The sequence below is a fragment of the Pelophylax lessonae genome (genome assembly GCF_965119305.1).
Source record: "Pelophylax lessonae genome assembly, chromosome: 9".
NCBI classification, from domain to species: Eukaryota; Metazoa; Chordata; class Amphibia; order Anura; family Ranidae; genus Pelophylax; species Pelophylax lessonae.
In genome coordinates, this window is record NC_138776.1 from 271,288,638 (window position 1) to 271,307,059 (window position 18,422).

The 18,422-nt window shown below is 45.4% G+C and overlaps 2 protein-coding genes across 2 annotated transcripts in view; both read right to left on the reverse strand.

Moving 5' to 3' along the window:
- The window catches only part of LOC309564465 (uncharacterized protein), a gene marked incomplete at both ends in the record, with an annotated part of 1,172,539 nt that overhangs the window by 406,777 nt on the left and 747,340 nt on the right, over positions 1 to 18,422 (reverse strand). The window contains 1 exon segment of the mRNA XM_082269095.1: positions 4,043 to 4,653. Within this exon segment, the coding sequence (XP_082125221.1) occupies positions 4,043 to 4,653 (611 nt within the window).
- The window catches only part of LOC309562896 (uncharacterized protein), a 142,653-nt gene that overhangs the window by 15,896 nt on the left and 108,335 nt on the right, over positions 1 to 18,422 (reverse strand). The gene's annotated exons all lie outside the window — the stretch shown is intronic.

The window sequence follows — 18,422 nt, forward strand, 5'->3', positions numbered from 1 at the left end:
CCACCAAAAGAAAGCTGTTTGTGGGGAAAAAAAGGACGTAAATTTCGTTTGGATACGACGTAGCATGACCGCGCAATTGTCAGTTAAAGTCGCACAGTGCCAAGTTGCAAAAAGTGGCCTGGAAGTAAAGCAGGAAAATCCTCCGGTGGTAAAGTGCTCCCTGTCAAGTTGCCGTCCTGCCGGGCCTGTTCTGTATTGCCAAACTACAGTTCCAATATATTCCGGTTTCTCTACCCTTAAGCCCCGTACACACGCAACAATTATCGGCCGACCGATCGTCCGTCTTTTGTCCAGAATTGTGTTTTGTTGGTTGGAATGTGTCTAGACTGCACACAAATTTTCTCGCCCAACAAAATTCTACTTCAGAAGTGATGTCATGTGTTGGGGTTTGCTTTCTTTCTTCACTGAGCATGCCCAGACTTGCTCATCAGATTTTTCCCTGTCGAAATCTGTACTGACTGCACGAAAATCGGCCGTTGTGTTGACGGCCAACAAAAATTTTATAGCCTGCACACCAGATTTTTTTCGGCCGAAAAGTCGGAGTCGGTTGTCGGAAGAATCATACTAACAAGCCGAAAATCGGCAGATCGGTCGTCGGACGAAAATTCCCAGCCAATTTTCGACGCATGTGTACGAGGCTTAAGACTCTGTATTTTTCTGTCCTGGCACCACGCTGCACCTTCCCACAAGCATGCAGGAAGAGCAAAAAGCAATACGTGGAATTGTGTGCAGAAAGGTAGGTCTGACAAGCTGGAGCTTTCTAATACAATTTATATGTCCTAAGATAGGTGGTACCTGGCTATCTAACTTCTTCGAAGCTTCATCCTTGTTTCTGGAGGAATTCAATTGAAGCGATAATGGTCATTCACACAGGTTGGTTACTTCCAGGAGTTCCTCCAAAGAACAAGCCTTCAAGAGACAGAGAGCGATCTCCTAGCTGGAGGTGTAGATAGCATTCAAACACAAGAAATTCAGAACTTACCCCATTGGTCTTCTAAGTATAAAGTATACGCAATATATCTGCTTCATCAAAACTGAATGTTTGATAAATAAATTCATTTCACCGTCAGTCTTCTCCCACTGGTCACCAATGCAAGGGACTTCTACACTGACCACTGATATAAGGGGGTTCTTCTCCCATTGGTCACCAATGTAAGGGACAACTACACTGATATAAGGGGGTCCTTCTCCCATTGGTCACCAATGTAAGGGACCACTACACTGATATGAGGGGGTTCTTCAACCATTGGTCACCAATGTAAAGGACCACTAAACTCACCACTTATATAGGGGGGTCCTTCTCTCATTGGTCACCAATGTAAGGGACCACTGCAATGACCAGTGATATAAGGGGGTCCTTCTCCGATTGATTACCAATGTAAGGGACCACAACACTGACCACTGATATAAGGGGGTCCTTCTCCCATTGATTACCAATGTAAGGGACCACTACAATGACCACTGATATAAGAGGGTCCTTCTCTTATTGGTCACCAATGTAAGGGACCACTACACTGGCAACTGGTATGAGGGGATCTGTCTCCCTTTGGTCACCAATGTAAGGGACCACTACACTGATCACTGATACAGGACAGTCCTTCCCCCATTGGTCACCAATGTAGGAGACCGCTACCTTGACCACTGATATAAAGGGGTCCTTCTCCCATTGGTCACCAATGTAAGGGACCACTACACTGGCTTCTCCCCTGTGTGAGATCTTTTATGCTCTTTGAAGTGGTATTTTTCCTGAAAGGTCTAATTCAGGATAAATAGCGAAACACCAATTTATGGCCACTAGATGGAGCTGATGATTATAGGAAATCACCAAGTTTATTCATATGGTTACATAGTAGTTGAGGTTGAATAAAGACAATAGTCCATCCAGTACAACCTGTGTAGGTGTGTGTGGCCGTAATCACCTCTCATACCCCTGAATGTTCTGATCCTTGAGCTGTACGTCCAAGAGTCTTTTAAATATAGCCATACTTCCCGCAGTTACCACAGTCTTGTAGACTGTTGAGAATTCCACAATCTTGTAGCCCTTACAGTAAAGAACCCCCTGCGTAGCCTGAGGTTAAAACGCTTCTCCTCTAATCGCATTGTATGGCCTCGTGTCCTCATGCATTCCTTGCGACTGACTCTTTTTTTTTTTTCTATGCTGAGATCACCATTGAGATATTTATACATTGCTATCATGTCCTCCCTCAGGCGTCTCTTCTCCAGGGAGAATAAATCGAGCGATTGCAGATGCTCTTCATAATTAAGGTCCTCCAATCCCCTAATTAGTTTAGTTGCCCTTCTCTGGACTCTCTCCAGCTCCAACACATCCCTCCTGAGGACTGGCGACCAGAACTGGACAGAATACTCCAGATGCGGTCGGACCAGAGTTTTATAAAGTGGAAGGATTATAGTCTTATCTCTGGAATACATCCCTTTCTTTATGCATGCTAATATTCTGCTGGCTTTGGCAGCTGCCGCTTGACATTGCATGCTGTTGCTTAGTCTATCATCTACCAAGACTCCCAGATCTTTCTCCATTTTTGATTCCCCCAAGGGTTCCCCTCCTAACTTGTATTCAGCTTCATGCTGTGCAGTTATTGCCCTGCCCAATTTTGTGTCATCTGCAAAAACTGATATAGAACTACTGACCCCGTCCTCAATGCTGTTTATGAATAAATTGAACAAGGTTGTTCCCAGGACTGAGCCTTGGGGGACCCCACTTACCACCCCAGACCAGTCTGAGTATGCGTTATTTATTACCACCCTATGGACACGCCCCTTTAGCCAGTTCCGTATCCAAGAGCAAACCTTGTGGTCGATGCCTGCAGACCTTATTTTATATATTAAGCGTTTGTGGGGAACTGTATCAAATGCCTTAGCAAAAACCAGGTACACCACATCCACTGCTCTCCCCCTATCTAGGTACACATCCACAGGTCTCCCCCTATCTAGGTACACCACATCCACAGGTCTCCCCCTATCTAGGTACACCACATCCACAGGTCTCCCACTATCTAGGTACACCACATCCACAGGTCTCCCACTATCTAGGTACACCACATCCACAGGTCTCCCACTATCTAGGTACACCACATCCACAGGTCTCCCACTATCTAGCTCACAGCTCACCTCCTCGTAAAATGTTAACAGATTGGTTTGACAAGAACGGCCTTTAGTAAACCCGTGCTGATTACTGCCGTGATTACTGATGTTGTTCTCTTTAGCAAACTCTTGGATATAGTCCCTTATCATCCCCTCCAGAAGTTTACATACTATCGATGTCAGACTGACCGGCCTATAATTTCCCGGGATATGCCTCATTCTAATACAGACAGAATTTGTCAAGGCTGGAGAAATGCGTGTTATATTTATCCAACATTTTTAAAAAAATAAACCTCTATGTGTTTTTTACACCACAAAATGTACTCAGCCAATGAAAGGTAAGGACTTTATTTTTATTTTTCTCCTGCTATCAATGGCCAACACGGGACAACACTTCATCCATGTCTTTGGTGATCTCTGATCTCCTTATGAAGTGTTTCTTACATGATGAAGATCAGCCATGGAGGATATCTGAGGTGTATATCAGGGTGTGCGTCTTCCCCACATGTCCACCAACATTCATATAGAAGACATTTCCCGCACTCAATGCACTAATACACCTCCAGGCTTGTGTGGGACCCCTGATGTACAGGAAGACAGGATTTCAATAAGGAACAATTCTCTCACTCAAGACAGGAATACGGCTTCTCCCCCGTGTGAGATCTCTGATGTGTGACAAGTTGTGATTTTTTTTACAAAACATTTCCCGCACTTAGGACAGGAAAGTTACTTCTCCCCCGTGTGCAATCTCTGATGTTTGTAAAGATTGGACTTATCTGAAAAACATTTCCCACACTCTGGACAGGGAAACGGCTTCTCCCCCGTGTGAGATCTTTCATGTGTGGTAAGATAGGATTTCTTTGAAAATAATTTTCCGCACACAGGGCAGGAATGTGCCTTCTCCCCTGTGTGCAATCTCCGATGATTATTAAGAAAGGACTTATCCGAAAAACATTTCCCGCAATCAGCACAAGAAAATGGCTTCTCCCCCGTGTGAGATCTCTGATGTATGGAGAGATTGGACTTCTTTGAAAAACATTTCCCACACTCAGAACAGGAATATGGTTTCTCCCCCGTGTGAGACCTTAGGTGTCTGCTGAGGCTGGATTTCTTTGAAAAACTTTTCCCACACTCAGTACAAGAAAATGGCTTCTCCCCCGTGTGAGATCTTTGATGTGTGACAAGGTCTGATTTTTGTATAAAACATTTCTCGCAATCAGAACAGGAATACAGCTTCTCCCCCGTGTGCAATCTCCGATGATTGTAAAGATTTGACTTATCTGAAAAACTTTTCCCGCACTCAGGACAGGAAAACGGCTTCTCTCCTGTGTGAGATCTCTGATGTATGGAAAGATACCACTTGTTTGAAAAATATTTCCCACACACAGGGCAGGAAAACGGCTTCTCTCCCGTGTGAGATCTCTGATGATTATAAAGAAAGGACTTCACTGAAAAACATTTGCCGCACTCAGAACAGGAATACGGCTTCTCACCTGTGTGAGTTCTCTGATGAATGGAGAGATTGGACTTCTTTGAAAAACATTTCCCACACTCTGGGCAGGAATGTGGCTTCTCCCCCGTGTGAGATCTTTTATGCTCATTAAGACCAGATTTGAAACGGAAACGTTTCCCGCACTCAGGACAGGGAAACTTCTTATCTATTGGAAGGACGGCACCGTCCCTAACAGTCTGAGGTTCCTCACGATAGGAGGAAGACGATGGTCCATCTACACTGTGTGGTGCCGGATGGACATTTGCGGTCGCCGGGTTTTCTCCTGGACTATACTGTGTGATGTCCTCATCTTCTACTTTACAGTCTGGAGACAAAGTGAGACAATCCTCTGAGGTTTTCCTCATCTCCCGTCCATCTACTAAAATAGAAATACAAAGATTATTACTAGACAACAGCAGATTGGTTCCCCTAAACCAGGACTCCGCCCACATCAGGCAGCTTTGTCTCTGAGGATCTTACAATTCCCCCCTCAAGGTAACTAGTAAATGGGTCCTCTGATCTCCTACCAGTTCATTTCTTTATTCATGGACCTTAGTCAGAGAGTGAGGAAACAACGAGAACTGTCTTTTATAGGAGTGACAGTGATGAGGGGATTATAGGACGAGTGTCCCCTCCCCCTCTATCACTCATTGCCATCTTCCCAACACAAGAAGTCCCGCACTTCCTTATTTAGTCCATGATTTAGTCATGAATAACAGCGGGGCTGAGCCCCACCAGAGGTCAGAGAGTGAGGATGGGGGGAGAACAACCAAGATGAAGACTGGACTGATCCTGAAGACCACCATCATTGGGTTACTGACTCCTCCCTCATTATCACTTTCTGTTTAAGGTTCCAAAGTTGGAGGATGTTATCACATTATTATCACCATGTAAAAGTCTGTCCTCCAATCAGATCATCAGATATAAAATGTCCAGCTGGTAGGAAATAGGTGTAACAAAAGAGAATCCATATTATGTGTATATATAGCAGTGGGTAGAGGGGAGAGAGCAGAAGTCAGGAGTATGTAATGTACAACATAGAGTATATAGTGCAGGGGTCAGGAGTATGTAATGTACAACATAGAGTATATAGTGCAGGGATCAGGAGTATATAATGTACAACATAGAGTATATAGTGCAGGGGTCAGGAGTATGTAATGTACAACATGGAGTATATAGTGCAGGGGTCAGGGGTATGTATCATAGAATAAACCGATGAGCCATAACATCATGACCACCCACCAAATACTGAGTGCAGCCCCACAGAATCTCCATAAATCCAGTCTAGAGACATAAATTGTATCTGCAGCACAGAGAAGGAAGATTATCCGAGAGAAATACAGGAATACAGGACGGGGAACACAGCTCAGGAAAGTGACCAGGGCATTACAGGCTGATATCACCCAGTCCCCGCCCTACTTTGGAGCAATCAGTGATCAGTATGGGTGGAGGAATGGATTTAGTGTTAATGACCCACCTGTGCTGATCTCTGTAGGAGTGTCCTCCTTTGTGGAATCCCGGGAATACAGAGGACGGGGACATCTCTCTGGTGGGTTCCTGGTATTAGGTGGCTCCGTCATATCCTTGTGTCCTTCTGAAATCACCTCCATCACTCCATACTCCTCATCCTCCTCTTTAAACTCTTCTTTGACAATAATATTATAGTCCTCAAGATTTCCACTCTGAAAAATAATGAAAAATAATAAAAAACTAACATTGGAACATTTATGCTCATGTATAAATCATAATTATCAGTGATTGTTCCTCATCTACCTGATGATGGTGAGGGATGGTGTGACCTTCCTGTGTGGAATCCCGGGAATACAGAGGACGGGGACATCTCTCTGGTGGGTTCCTGGTATTAGGTGGCTCCATCATATCATTGCGTCCTTCAGAAAACTCCTCCATCACTCCATACTCCTCATCCTCCTCTTTATACTCTTCTTTTACAATAATTTTATAATCTCCGAGGTTTCCAATCTGAATATATAATAAAACATTCATTGTAACAAACATGCTTGTGTAGAAATTATAACTACCAATAATTGTCAATCATCTACCTGATGATGGTGGGGGATGGTGTGACCTTCCTGTGTGGAATCCCGGGAATACAGAGGACGGGGACATCTCTCTGGTGGGTTCCCATTACTGGATCCATCTGTAGGAAACACACACACTGACTGAATACATTGTTTCTATGTGTTTATCAGATGATGGGGGATCTAGGTGGATCCTCCGTACTGCTCTCTCCTTTACAATAAAGTCTCCTCTTACCCGGTGATGTGAGGGGCGGCTGATTCTCCATCATGACGTCCTTGTAGAGATCCTTGTGTCCTTCTAAATACTCCCACTCCTCCATGGAGAAATAGACAGTGACATCCTGACACCTTATAGGAACCTGACACACACAATGATACAGTCACCATACAGACACAAGATTTGCATGATATAAAATGCTGGTGAAGATTTCTAGTTTCCTATGATTGTACAGAGGCAAAATCCACCAATTCACCTAAACACTCCCCATACAATGTGGGAAAACCTGTAAGGTGTGTGAGGATTACAATACAACTTCTCTTATTATTCTCTCTCGTCTTTCGAGTGAGGTGTGGGCGCCGTAATGGTCAAATGGACACCAAGCTTCACCAGAGAAATTCTCCTCACCTCTCCGGTCAGGTCTGTGTTTTATTAATAGAGATAAGAGTGATGTCATGTGACCTCCCAGAATCCTCCTCACCTCTCCGGTCAGGTCTGTGCTTTATTAACCGGTTGCCGACCGCCGCACGACTATATACTGCGGTGGTCAGCCCCGGCCAGGCAGAGTGACGTATGGGTACGTCACTCGCCTGTCATTGACTTGAGAGCCAATTGTGGGCGGGCGCGCGCCCGCCGCGGCTTGTTCACTGACAAGTCAGTGCGTGTGACCGGCGGACCCGATGTCCGCCGGTCACACTACGATCGCTCCGGTGAAGGGAGAAAGGCGGAGCGGCTTATGTAAACAAGCCGCCCGTCATTCTCCCTGGTGTAAAAATGAAGATCAGATGGTTCTACTATGTAGGACCGTTGATCTTTGTTTTTACACCAATAGCCATGTCCCTATACAGTTAGAATCACGCCCCTAGGACACACTTAACCCCTCCCTCTCCAATACAGTTAACCCCTTCCCTGCCAGTGTCATTTTTGCAGTAACAGTGCATATGTATAGCACTGATTACTGCAGTAATTTCACTGGTACCCCCAAAAGTGTCAAAAATGTCAGTCAAGGGTCCAATCTGTCCGCCGCAATGTCGCAGTACCGGAAAAAAAATTGCAGATCGCCGCCATTAAGCGTTAAAAAAAAAACACCAAAATGGACAAAAATCTTTCCCTTTGTTAGTAAACGCGATAACTTTTGCGCAAACCAATCAAAATACGCTTTTTGCGATTTTTTTTTTTACCAAACATATGTAGCATAAAACAAATTGGCCGAAAATGTTAAAAAATTTTGATTTTTACATTTTTTTTGGGGGAATTTCATATAAAAAAATGTGAAAAATATTGTTATTTTTGCAAAATTGATGCTCTTTTTTTGTTTATAGCGCATGATCAAAAAATGGCACAGGTGATCAAATACCACCAAAAGAAAGCTCTGTTTGTGGGAAAAAAAGGACGTCAAATTCGTTTAGGTACAGCGTCGCACGACCGCGCAATTGTCCGTTAAAGTCACGCAGTAAAAAAATCACAAAAAAAACCCTGGTCTTTTAGCAGCCAAATCCTCCGTGGCTTAAGTGGTTAATAGAGATAAGAGTGATGTCATGTGAGCTCCCAGAATCCTCCTCACCTCTCTGGTCAGGTCTGTGTATTATTAATAGAGATAAGAGTGATGTCATGTGAGCTCCCAGAATCCTCCTCACCTCTCCGGTCAGGTCTGTGTATTATTAATAGAGATAAGAGTGATGTCATGTGACCTCCCAGAATCCTCCTCACCTCTCCGGTCAGGTCTGTGTATTATTAATAGAGATAAGAGTGATGTCATGTGAGCTCCCAGAATCCTCCTCACCTCTCTGGTCAGGTCTGTGTTTTATTAATAGAGATAAGAGTGATGTCATGTGAGCTCCCAGAATCCCCCTCACCTCTCCGGTCAGGTCTGTGTTTTATTAGTAGAGATAAGAGTGATGTCATGTGACCTCCCAGAATCCTCCTCACCTCTCCGGTCAGCTCTGTGTTTTATTAATAGAGATAAGAGTGATGTCATGCGACCTCCCAGAATCCTCCTCACCTCTCCGGTCAGGTCTGTGTTTTATTAACAGAGATAAGAGTGATGTCATGTGACCTCCCAGAATCCTCCTCACCTCTCCGGTCAGCTCTGTGTTTTATTAATAGAGATAAGAGTGATGTCATGCGACCTCCCAGAATCCTCCTCACCTCTCCGGTCAGGTCTGTGTTTTATTAATAGAGATAAGAGTGATGTCATGTGACCTCCCAGAATCCTCCTCACCTCTCCGGTCAGGTCTGTGTTTTATTAATAGAGATAAGAGTGATGTCATGTGACCTCCCAGAATCCTCTTCACCAACAGGCCCACATAACAAACAGGTCAAAATGGCTAGACAGACTCAAAGAGCAGCTTGTGGTACCAAGCATCCAATACTGGCTTTGGAAGAGGTCTAAACATTCACTTGGTAGAACGTAATAAACGAGTGAACAGAAGCCAAGGTGGCAGTGTTGCAAATATGAGAAACAGAAGCCTGATGCTGGAAACGTGCCCCCAGCACTGCATCTCCTGTACCATGCCCGCAGACCCACATTCTCCTCTACCATGCTCGCAGCACTGCATTCTCTTGCACCATGCCCGCAGCCCCGCATTCTCTTGTACCATGCCCGCAGACCCGCATTCTCTTGTACCATGCCCACAGACCCGCTTTCTCCTCTACCATGCCCGCAGCACTGCATTCTCTTGCACCATGCCTGCAGCCCCGCATTCTCCTCTACCATGCCCGCAGCACTGCATTCTCTTGCACCATGCCCGCAGCCCCACATTCTCCTGCACCATTTTTTTGGGCGGAGGGGGGGGGGGGCAGCATTTCATTCTCGGACCCAGGCAGCACAATGTCTTGGGCCAGCCCTGGGTTCCTGGCCATCTGTATGAACCTGGGGGGCTGGAAGCAAGGTCAAGGCTGTGTAGCCAAATGGCCAGTAGAGTTATCAAAGGAATGGAATGTCAACAATCAGACTGAGGGCAACTGTGGAGATAGACTACTAGGGCCCTGTGGAAAAAGATCTTCAACAACCCCTGGAGCCATGTACAGAGTATGAACTAGCAAGGCCATCTGACTCCTTACCCCTGTGATCTGCTACGTATGGTGAAAAATGCGTCCTCAAAAGGGTACTCACGACTTCCTCAGGTTTGAAGAAGGAAAGGTGAAGCCTTCTGTGCCAGGCACTAAAGGCTCCATAATCCAGGCAACGTCCAAATATCACTGTGCAGTACAGTATGAAGACATGTAGCAAAATACATTTTGGCCTAAATATATGACAAAAATTTAATATATTGGATATTTTTTAACTGTCAAAGTAGAAAAATATTGTTATTTTTTCAAAATTGTCGCTTTTTTTTTAATATCGCAAAAAATAAAAATCGCCGAGATGATCAAATACCACCAAAGAAAGCTCTGTTTGTGGGAAAAAAAGGACGTAAATTCCGTTTGGGTGCGGCGTTGCATGACCGCGCAATTGTCAGTTAAAGTCGCACAGTGCCGAATCGCAAAAAGTGGCCCAGACGTAAGACAGCAAAATCCTCCGGTCGTAAAGTGGTTAAGTAACATTATAGTCTGACCCCGCATCTTCATCCAAGTGGGGGTCAGGGTAGGGTTCCCTCAAGGTTGAGCTGAGGAGTCAACCGATGTAGAAGCGGCAGAAAAGGATGCGATCGCTGTGGTGAAGCCAGGAATCCGGAAAGAAGAAGCATCTGAAGTTGACCACACATAGTAGAACTTTGAAAAATTTATATTTTGGAATATTGGTTCAATTTTCCAATGGTTAGTGAGGTCAAATCAGCCTTCGTTTTCGATCCATAGTGACAAGAAAATCCAAGGGGAGCAGGATGGAATGTTTTTCTCAAATGAACAAAATTTTTTACTGTGGATGTGATTTTTCCTTCAGAAAAATCATACATATCGTAATGAAACCCGTTTAATACGTCTGGGATTCCATTCAAATAGCGAGTCTGGATCAAAATCGCATTTAGTAGAGATTAGCTGACTTGATGATAGCAAAAAAAGTATGGTCTGAGGAATGATTGTTCTACGAACGCTGGAAAGAAAATCCAACACTGTATGTCCATCTGCAAAAAGAAAAACCTTCAGAGGAAGGAGTTAGGTCCTCTCAGAAGGGATTGACTGATGAGTCAAAATTGTCGGAATGAATGATACATCTCAAGGATGAAGAAAATATTGTGGCCTCGTAAGTGGAAGAGGTTAATCTAGGTTTCCACACTATATATGTGTATCATCATCTGCTTGAGATAAAAGAGGTCACCGTGACTATGGAGGAAGAGGACAGAGACGTAATGGGGGGGGGGGGGGTTACTGGGTGTAAATAGAAAATAAGATCTTATTACCTCCTCCGTTGCCAGTTCCAACAATGTCTCCTCTCTACTTCATACCTCATGGAACGTCTTGTCTTTACATCACTGACATCACTTCCTGTTTTCCATAGAGACTTCCTGTCTGGGTAGAAGTGAGATCACCACCTTGTGGAGCTCAGAGGAACTGCAGTCCTGAGAAATATCCCATAGGGGTTGATTTACCGAAGGAAAATATACTGTGCATTTTGCAAGTGCCGTTACTTCAGAGCTAAAGCTTGACTTTGCAAAAAAAAATACCCAATCACATTCATGGAAAAAAAATATATATATATAAGCATGTTTGCTTACACATGATTGGATGATGGAAATCAGCAGAGCTTTGCTTCATGCTGTGTGTGTATGCACTGTATATCATTATAGATGGGGTCATCTCCACTCTCAAGTGGGATAGATATACACTATATTACCAAAAGTATTGGGATGCCTATGAACTTTAATGGCATCCCAGTCTTAGTCCGTAGGGTTCAATATTGAGTTTGCCCACCCTTTGCAGCTATAACAGCTTCAACTCTTCTGGGAAGGCTGTCCACAAGGTTTAGGAGTGTCTATGGGAATGTTTCACCATTCTTCCAGAAGCTCATTTGTGAGGTCAGGCACTGGTGGTGGGCAAGAAGGCCTGGCTCACAGTCTCCGCTCTAATTCATCCCAAAAGTGTTCTATCTGGTTGAGGTTGGGTTGAGGCGCAAGCCAGTCAAGTTCCTCCACCCCAAACTCCTCATCCATGTCTTTATGAACCTTGCTTTATGGACACTTGTCTGGAATGTGGAGACGGAGCTAGGTTTGCCACCTGTCCGAGATTCACCCTGACAGTCCACCTGAAACCCAGACACATTATTCAGAACAGATTCCCCTGTGCGTTTCACGGCTCCCTTTCTCCAGCCTGTCTCTATCCCAGGATTCAGTGAAATCCCCCGGCCGGGCTGTAGAGGGGCTGATCCACACTGAGCCGACCTCCCGGAGACCTCACATCTCAAAAAGAGGAAAGCAGTGCCCAGGCTGGCACAGTTCCACCGCAGCTGGCATGCCCTGGACAGGCAGAGCCTTTCTCCCCTCCTATGGCTGCTGCTCTGGCCCAGGGTGAACCTGCTGGGTGAGGACGACTGCCCTGACCTGTACCAGGAGCTGGTTGAGCCGGAGGAAGACAAGAACTCCTGCAAGGCTGGTGTGAGGGGAAAGCCAGGAAGAAAGAGGGGGGAGGGAGACAGGAGGAAGGGAGCAACTTTACTTCCTACTTTATTATTACTGGAAACAAAGTATACATCCCACCCTAAATGTATGTGTGTGTATACAGCGGGTGGGACATGGAGGGGCTTTGTGCACACACAAAGTAGGACATGCACTGCACTGTGTCACTCTGGATCTTGTGTACGTACATAGCAGGACAAGCACTGCACTCTTTCACTTACGGCTGCCCAGCGACTTCCCGTTCCCATAGTTACATAATCTAAATGTATTTTATGGGTACAACCAGGGCTTTTTTTTGCAGCAGGAATGTGGGGGAACACAGTTCCGGAACCTCAAATGTATATATGTGATCGCAAGGGGAGTGGGGTGTGTTGAAGGGTCTCTTGATGCTGACTGCTTGGGGATCTATTGTCACTGGCAGGGATCTGTTATTGTGTGAGGGTCTGTTGTTGGTGCTGGGGGATCTATTGTTGCTGGGGGGTCTGTTGGTAGGGATCTCCTGTTGAGGTAGAGGTCTATTGTTGGGTGATCTATTGATACTGGTTGCTGGGAGAGCCGTTATTGCTACTGGAGGGGGTCTAATGTTGCTGCCTTGCTGGGGTGGATATTTTGTTGCTGGGTGAGGTATTTTGTTGCTGGGTGAGGTATTTTGTTGTGCGTGGGAGGTGGGTCGGGGATGGAACCAAGGAACAGTGCTCAGAGGTGGGTAGTGGGTGGAGATAAGGGGTCACTCAGAGGGGGGAAGTTCCTGCACCTATTCTCCGAGAAAAAAAGCCCTGGGTACAACAAATGCTCCATAACTAAGCTCGGGGGGGGGGGCTCAGAATGAAACGCGTCGGGGCATGGCCTGGCCGGAGCAAGGGCTGAGGCTGCCTTATATTCCTTCACAGTGGATTTACAGCGATGTGCGGCTGATTGGATACCTTCTCTAATACATATTAATTTTTTGAGCTGAGACAAGCTCTTTTCCCGACCGGCATGCTCATCGGTTGTCGTTGGACTAGGACGCAGCAGAGTCTAAGTGGCACCTATATGTTTTTGCATTCGGCTTACAAAAATGCTTTGGTCTTATTTAACCATGCCCTTTTAAGCTTCTCCCACTGTTAACGCAGAGCTTGTCCTATATGAAGTACAAGGTATTATGTAACCCAACCTCCCCGAACTTTATCACTCCTCAGCATTTTTTTCCCGCATGTTAGACTGGTTCCCGCGCCTATTTATGAAAGCTTCTACAATTGTGGAGCAAGACGTGTCCCTAGTACATTTGAAGGCGCTTACCTGGCATTATGGTAGCTCATATTGGTCCCTCTCTACTCTCTCACTGTTAACAGCGGCCTCATTACGAAAATGGTACCATTGAGGTGGGCTGTATGCACTCTGCACTGATCCGAGTCCACTTTCCTCACTGTTTGATAATCCTCTCTTACCAGCCGGGCTCCGTGTGACCAATTTTGGGACATATGACAGATCAGATTGGCCTCTGGCTTGTTTCTTTGTTCACTCAACAACTGGGTCCTTTATATTTTACTCTTTCAGTGAGGCATCCTTGTTGAATTGTCTCACAAAGCTTCAGCTTTACATTCCATAGGCTTAGTAAACAAGCCCCTCACTGATTTTGGGGACTTGTATTTCCTTGGGATGCACTTTGCCACATTCTCTCCACTGTATACAAATCCGTGATACAACACACTCATGGGACCTTTTACAACTTTTACTAGATTGTGGTCCAGAGATTTGGGGCGTGAGATCCCTCCTGAGGATTGGCAAATGGCTTTTGAGTTTACGCATAAATCTTCCACATCCCGTTATGCCCAAGAGAAAAACTAGAAGCTTGCTTTCCAGATGGTACAGGGACCCTGTCACCCTCCATCACATTTTCCTTACCACTTCAGAGAGCTGCTGGGTTTACCTCCCAACCGTCCCGGATTCAGCAGGACCATCCCGAGATTTCAAGTGGGAGCATATCTGGTGGGTGTTTACTTTGAAACGGTCACTTTGGAATACGATCTATCAAATTCATAACCAGATCTAGGACGAGTCTTTCACCCCGTCTGCCACCAATGCCTTACTATCAATACTCCCGCACTCCATTAAGTCCCCGAAAAAATGCCTGTTGCCTTTCTTTCTTTTAGCAACTGATTTCTAGATTACGGAAGTCTAAAACTACTCCCCCCATATCCTAATGGATGGATAGAGTCAATGACACTCTGCTGATTGGACACTTTTTTACCCCGATCTTTGATCAGCTGCATCCTAAGGACACAGCAATCACAGAGAGCAACACCCGCGATCATATGACGCCCTCCCAGAACTGGATGACCGCACTGTAGCCATTGTCGGCGTAGCATGATCAGGAAGTGGTTAAAACTTTGCTTTCCAGGTGATACTTTTAGGAGTTTGCCGGGGCTACTTCTTCTCCCTCAGCTCTCCCCCCGTCGTTGCAAGAGGGACACCGCTTTTTTGATACAACCCTTCCCACCCCAACGTTTTGTTTACTTCCCCTTTTTTTTTAGCCCGACTTCACTGATGTTTCCTATTGGCTGGTTCTGTTGGACTGTCAGGCCCCTTAGCCCAAATTCCTTTCTCTCTTTTTTTTCTCACTTCTTTTTCTATTTGTAGCATCCTCTAGTGTGCTAGATGTAAATAGGTTTAGCTGTTACATAGTTAGTCAGGTTGAAAAAAGACACATCTAGTTCAACCAATGAAAAATAAAATGTGGGAAAAGAGTGGGAACATTTAACTTGGCTGAGAGCCAGGCTGGGGTTGAATCTGGGTCATGGCTAAGTGACTCAAGGAGACTGGATGGCTCAACAGCCTGCATCTCTGGTACCTCCCCCTGCTTTCTAAAACATTGGAGAAGCTTCTAGAAGTGGTGGGCAGAGGTTAGGAGGAGCTTCTTTGCATATTTATGAGGTCTTAACCAATATCCAGCAGAAGGGGGCTGGAAGGGGGCCTATTTACCTCATAAATATGCATGGGTCAGGCCAGCAGGGGCATTCGGGTGGAATATGGAGTGCTTAAGAGGCCCTTGAGGGTGCCCCCTAATCTAGGGGGGGGGTGACCCTGGGCTTGGGTGCTGGATAGACCCTCTACAACACACGGAGGATATCCTTCCTGGAGGGACGGAACAAGGAGAGGACAGTGGGATAGGGTCAGCACGTCTGGAAGATCTCCTGAGGAGTCAGCCGGATCGGCTGGTGAGTGTTTCAGTCTGGAGAGGACTGTGGAGAAGTTAGCCAGAAGGGCTATTGAAAGGGGCAACTGCAGCCAGGCACGTTGGCAGTGCCTGGAGAGGTGGTGCTGGGATCAGTAGCCACAGGGGTGTTAAGCTGGGCATTGACTTTTTGCTACACACTTAAATGTGGCCTCGGGATCCTGCCTGTAAAGGGCAAGTGCTTCAAATCTGACTGCTTTTGTCAGATCTTATCTATTAGTGTTCCAGCTGGAGTTAGTGCTGGAGGAAGAGGAGTGTATATAGATTGTACAGTATATAGGAAAGTTGTCCCTGAAGTTGAAGTCACATGGACATCCCATAATTTTCCAATCCCAATCCAAGTTCTAATCCCTCAAAAAAATAACAAAACAAGGCACTGGACTGTTCTCTGACTCTGGAGTACCTGTAAATAATGTGGGGTGCCTGGCTGTGCAGCGTTGGGGATCCCAGTTGTCCTTGCGGCTCCATAGAGGGTGTGCTACATATTTTTTTATCCTTTGTTCTTGTGTGATAGTGCTACTCCTCATCTTCTTGATGGGCCCCTGATGAACCCCATTGCTCCTCAGGTTTGCCAATGTTGTGTGAAGTATAATGACATCATAGGTGTCAGATGTTACTATGGGATACGGAAGTATAATTACATAGTAGGTGAGGTTGAATAAAGACAATAGTCCATCCAGTTAAACCTGTGTAGGTGTATGTGGCTGTAATCATCTCTCATACCCCTGAATGTTCTGATCCTTGAGATGTAAGTCTAAGAGTCTTATAAAAGCCACCATACTTCCCGCAGAAACCACCTCTTGTGGTAGAGAATTCCACAATCTTGTAGCCCTAACAGTAAAGAACCTCCCACGTTAAACTGCTTCTCCTCTAATCGCATTGTATGCCCTCTAGTCCTCATGCAATCCTTTTGACTGAATAGCTTTTTTTCTATGCTGATATCACCATTGAGATATTTATAAATTGCTATCATGTCCCCTCTCAGGCATCTCTTCTCCAGGGAGAATAAATCAAGCGATTGCAGACACTCTTCATAATTAAGGTCCTCCAATCCCCTAATCAGTTTAGTTGCCCTTCTCTGGACTCTCTCCAGCTCCAACACATCCCTTCTGAGGACTGATGACCAGAACTGGACAGAATACTCCAGATGCGGTCGGACCAGAGTTTTATAAAGTGGAAGGATTATAGTCTTATCTCTGGAATACATGCTAATATTCTGCTGGCTTTGGCAGCTGCCGCTTGACATTGCATGCTATTGCCTAGTCTATCCTCCACCAGGACTCCCAGATCCTTCTCCATCCTCGACTCCCCCAAAGGTTCCCCCCCCCTAAAGTGTATTGTGCTTTTATGTTTTTAGTCCCCAAGTGCAAAACCTTACACTTCTCCACATTACACCTCATTTGCCATGTCGTTGCCCACTCCGTTATTTTGTCCAGGTCATTCTGTAGGATATCTGCTTCATGCTGTGCAGTTATTGCCCCGCCCAATTTTGTGTCATCTGCAAAAACTGATAACGAACTACTGATCCCGTCCTCAATGCTGTTTATGAATAAATTGAACAAGGTTGGTCCCAAGACTGAGCCTTGGGGGACCCCACTTACCACCTCAGACCAGTCCGAGTATGCGCTATTTATTACCACCCTTTGGACACGCCTTTTTAGCCAGTTCCGTATCCAAGAGCAGACCTTGCGGTCGATGCCTGCAGACCTTATTTTATAAATTAAGCGCTTATGGGGAATTGTATCAAACGCCTTAGCGAAATCCAAGTACACCACATCCACTGGTCTCCCCCTATCTAGCTCACAGCTCACCTCCTCGTAGAATGTTAAGAGATTGGTTTGACAAGAACGCCCATTTGTAAACCCGTGCTGATTACTGCTGATGATGTTGTTGTCTTTAGCAAACTCTATGATATAGTCCCTTATCATCCCCTCCAGAAGTTTACATACTATCGATGTCAGACTGACCGGCCTATAATTTCCCGGGATATGCCTCTGGCCCTTTTTTGAATATCGGTATCACGTTAGCTTTCCTCCAATCCCCTGGTACATTTCCTGTCATAATACTGTCAGCAAAGATCAGGAACAGTGGTCTAGATATAATCTTACTAAGTTCTTAATGACATCATAGGTGTCAGATGTTACTATGGGATACTTGAGTATAATGACATCATAGGTGTCAGATGTTACTATGGGATACTGAAGTATAATGACATCATAGGTGTCAGATGTTACTATGGGATACCGAAGTATAATTTCAAGCATTCCATAAGTGGCAAAGGCTTTTACTGACAATGACATGACATTTATGCAAAGAGTCAATATTTGCAGCGGTGAACCTTCTTTTTCCTGATCTCTGCAATTCTCCCCGGCATGGTGTCCATCAACTTCTGGGCCACATCCTGACTGATGGCCGCCCCCCCCCCCCCCCAGCCCCCATTCTTGCATAATCAATGCTTGGAGTTTGTCAGAATTTGTGTTTTTTTTTTTTTTGTTCACCGGCCTCTTGAGGATTGACCACAAGTTCTCAATGGGATGAAGGTCTGGGGAGATTCCTGGCCATGGACCCAAAATTCCCATGTTTTGTTCCCCATGCCACTTAGTCATGACTTTTGCCTTATGGTGGTCCATCACGCTGGAAAAGGCATTGTTCCTCACCAAACTCTTCTTGGATGGTTTGGAGACGTTGATCTCGGGGGATGTTTTTGTACCATTCTTTAATCATGGCAAAATTGTGAGTGAGCCCTTCACTTGGCTGAAAAGAACCCCCCCCCCCCCCACACACCCATGAATGGTCTTAGGCAGCA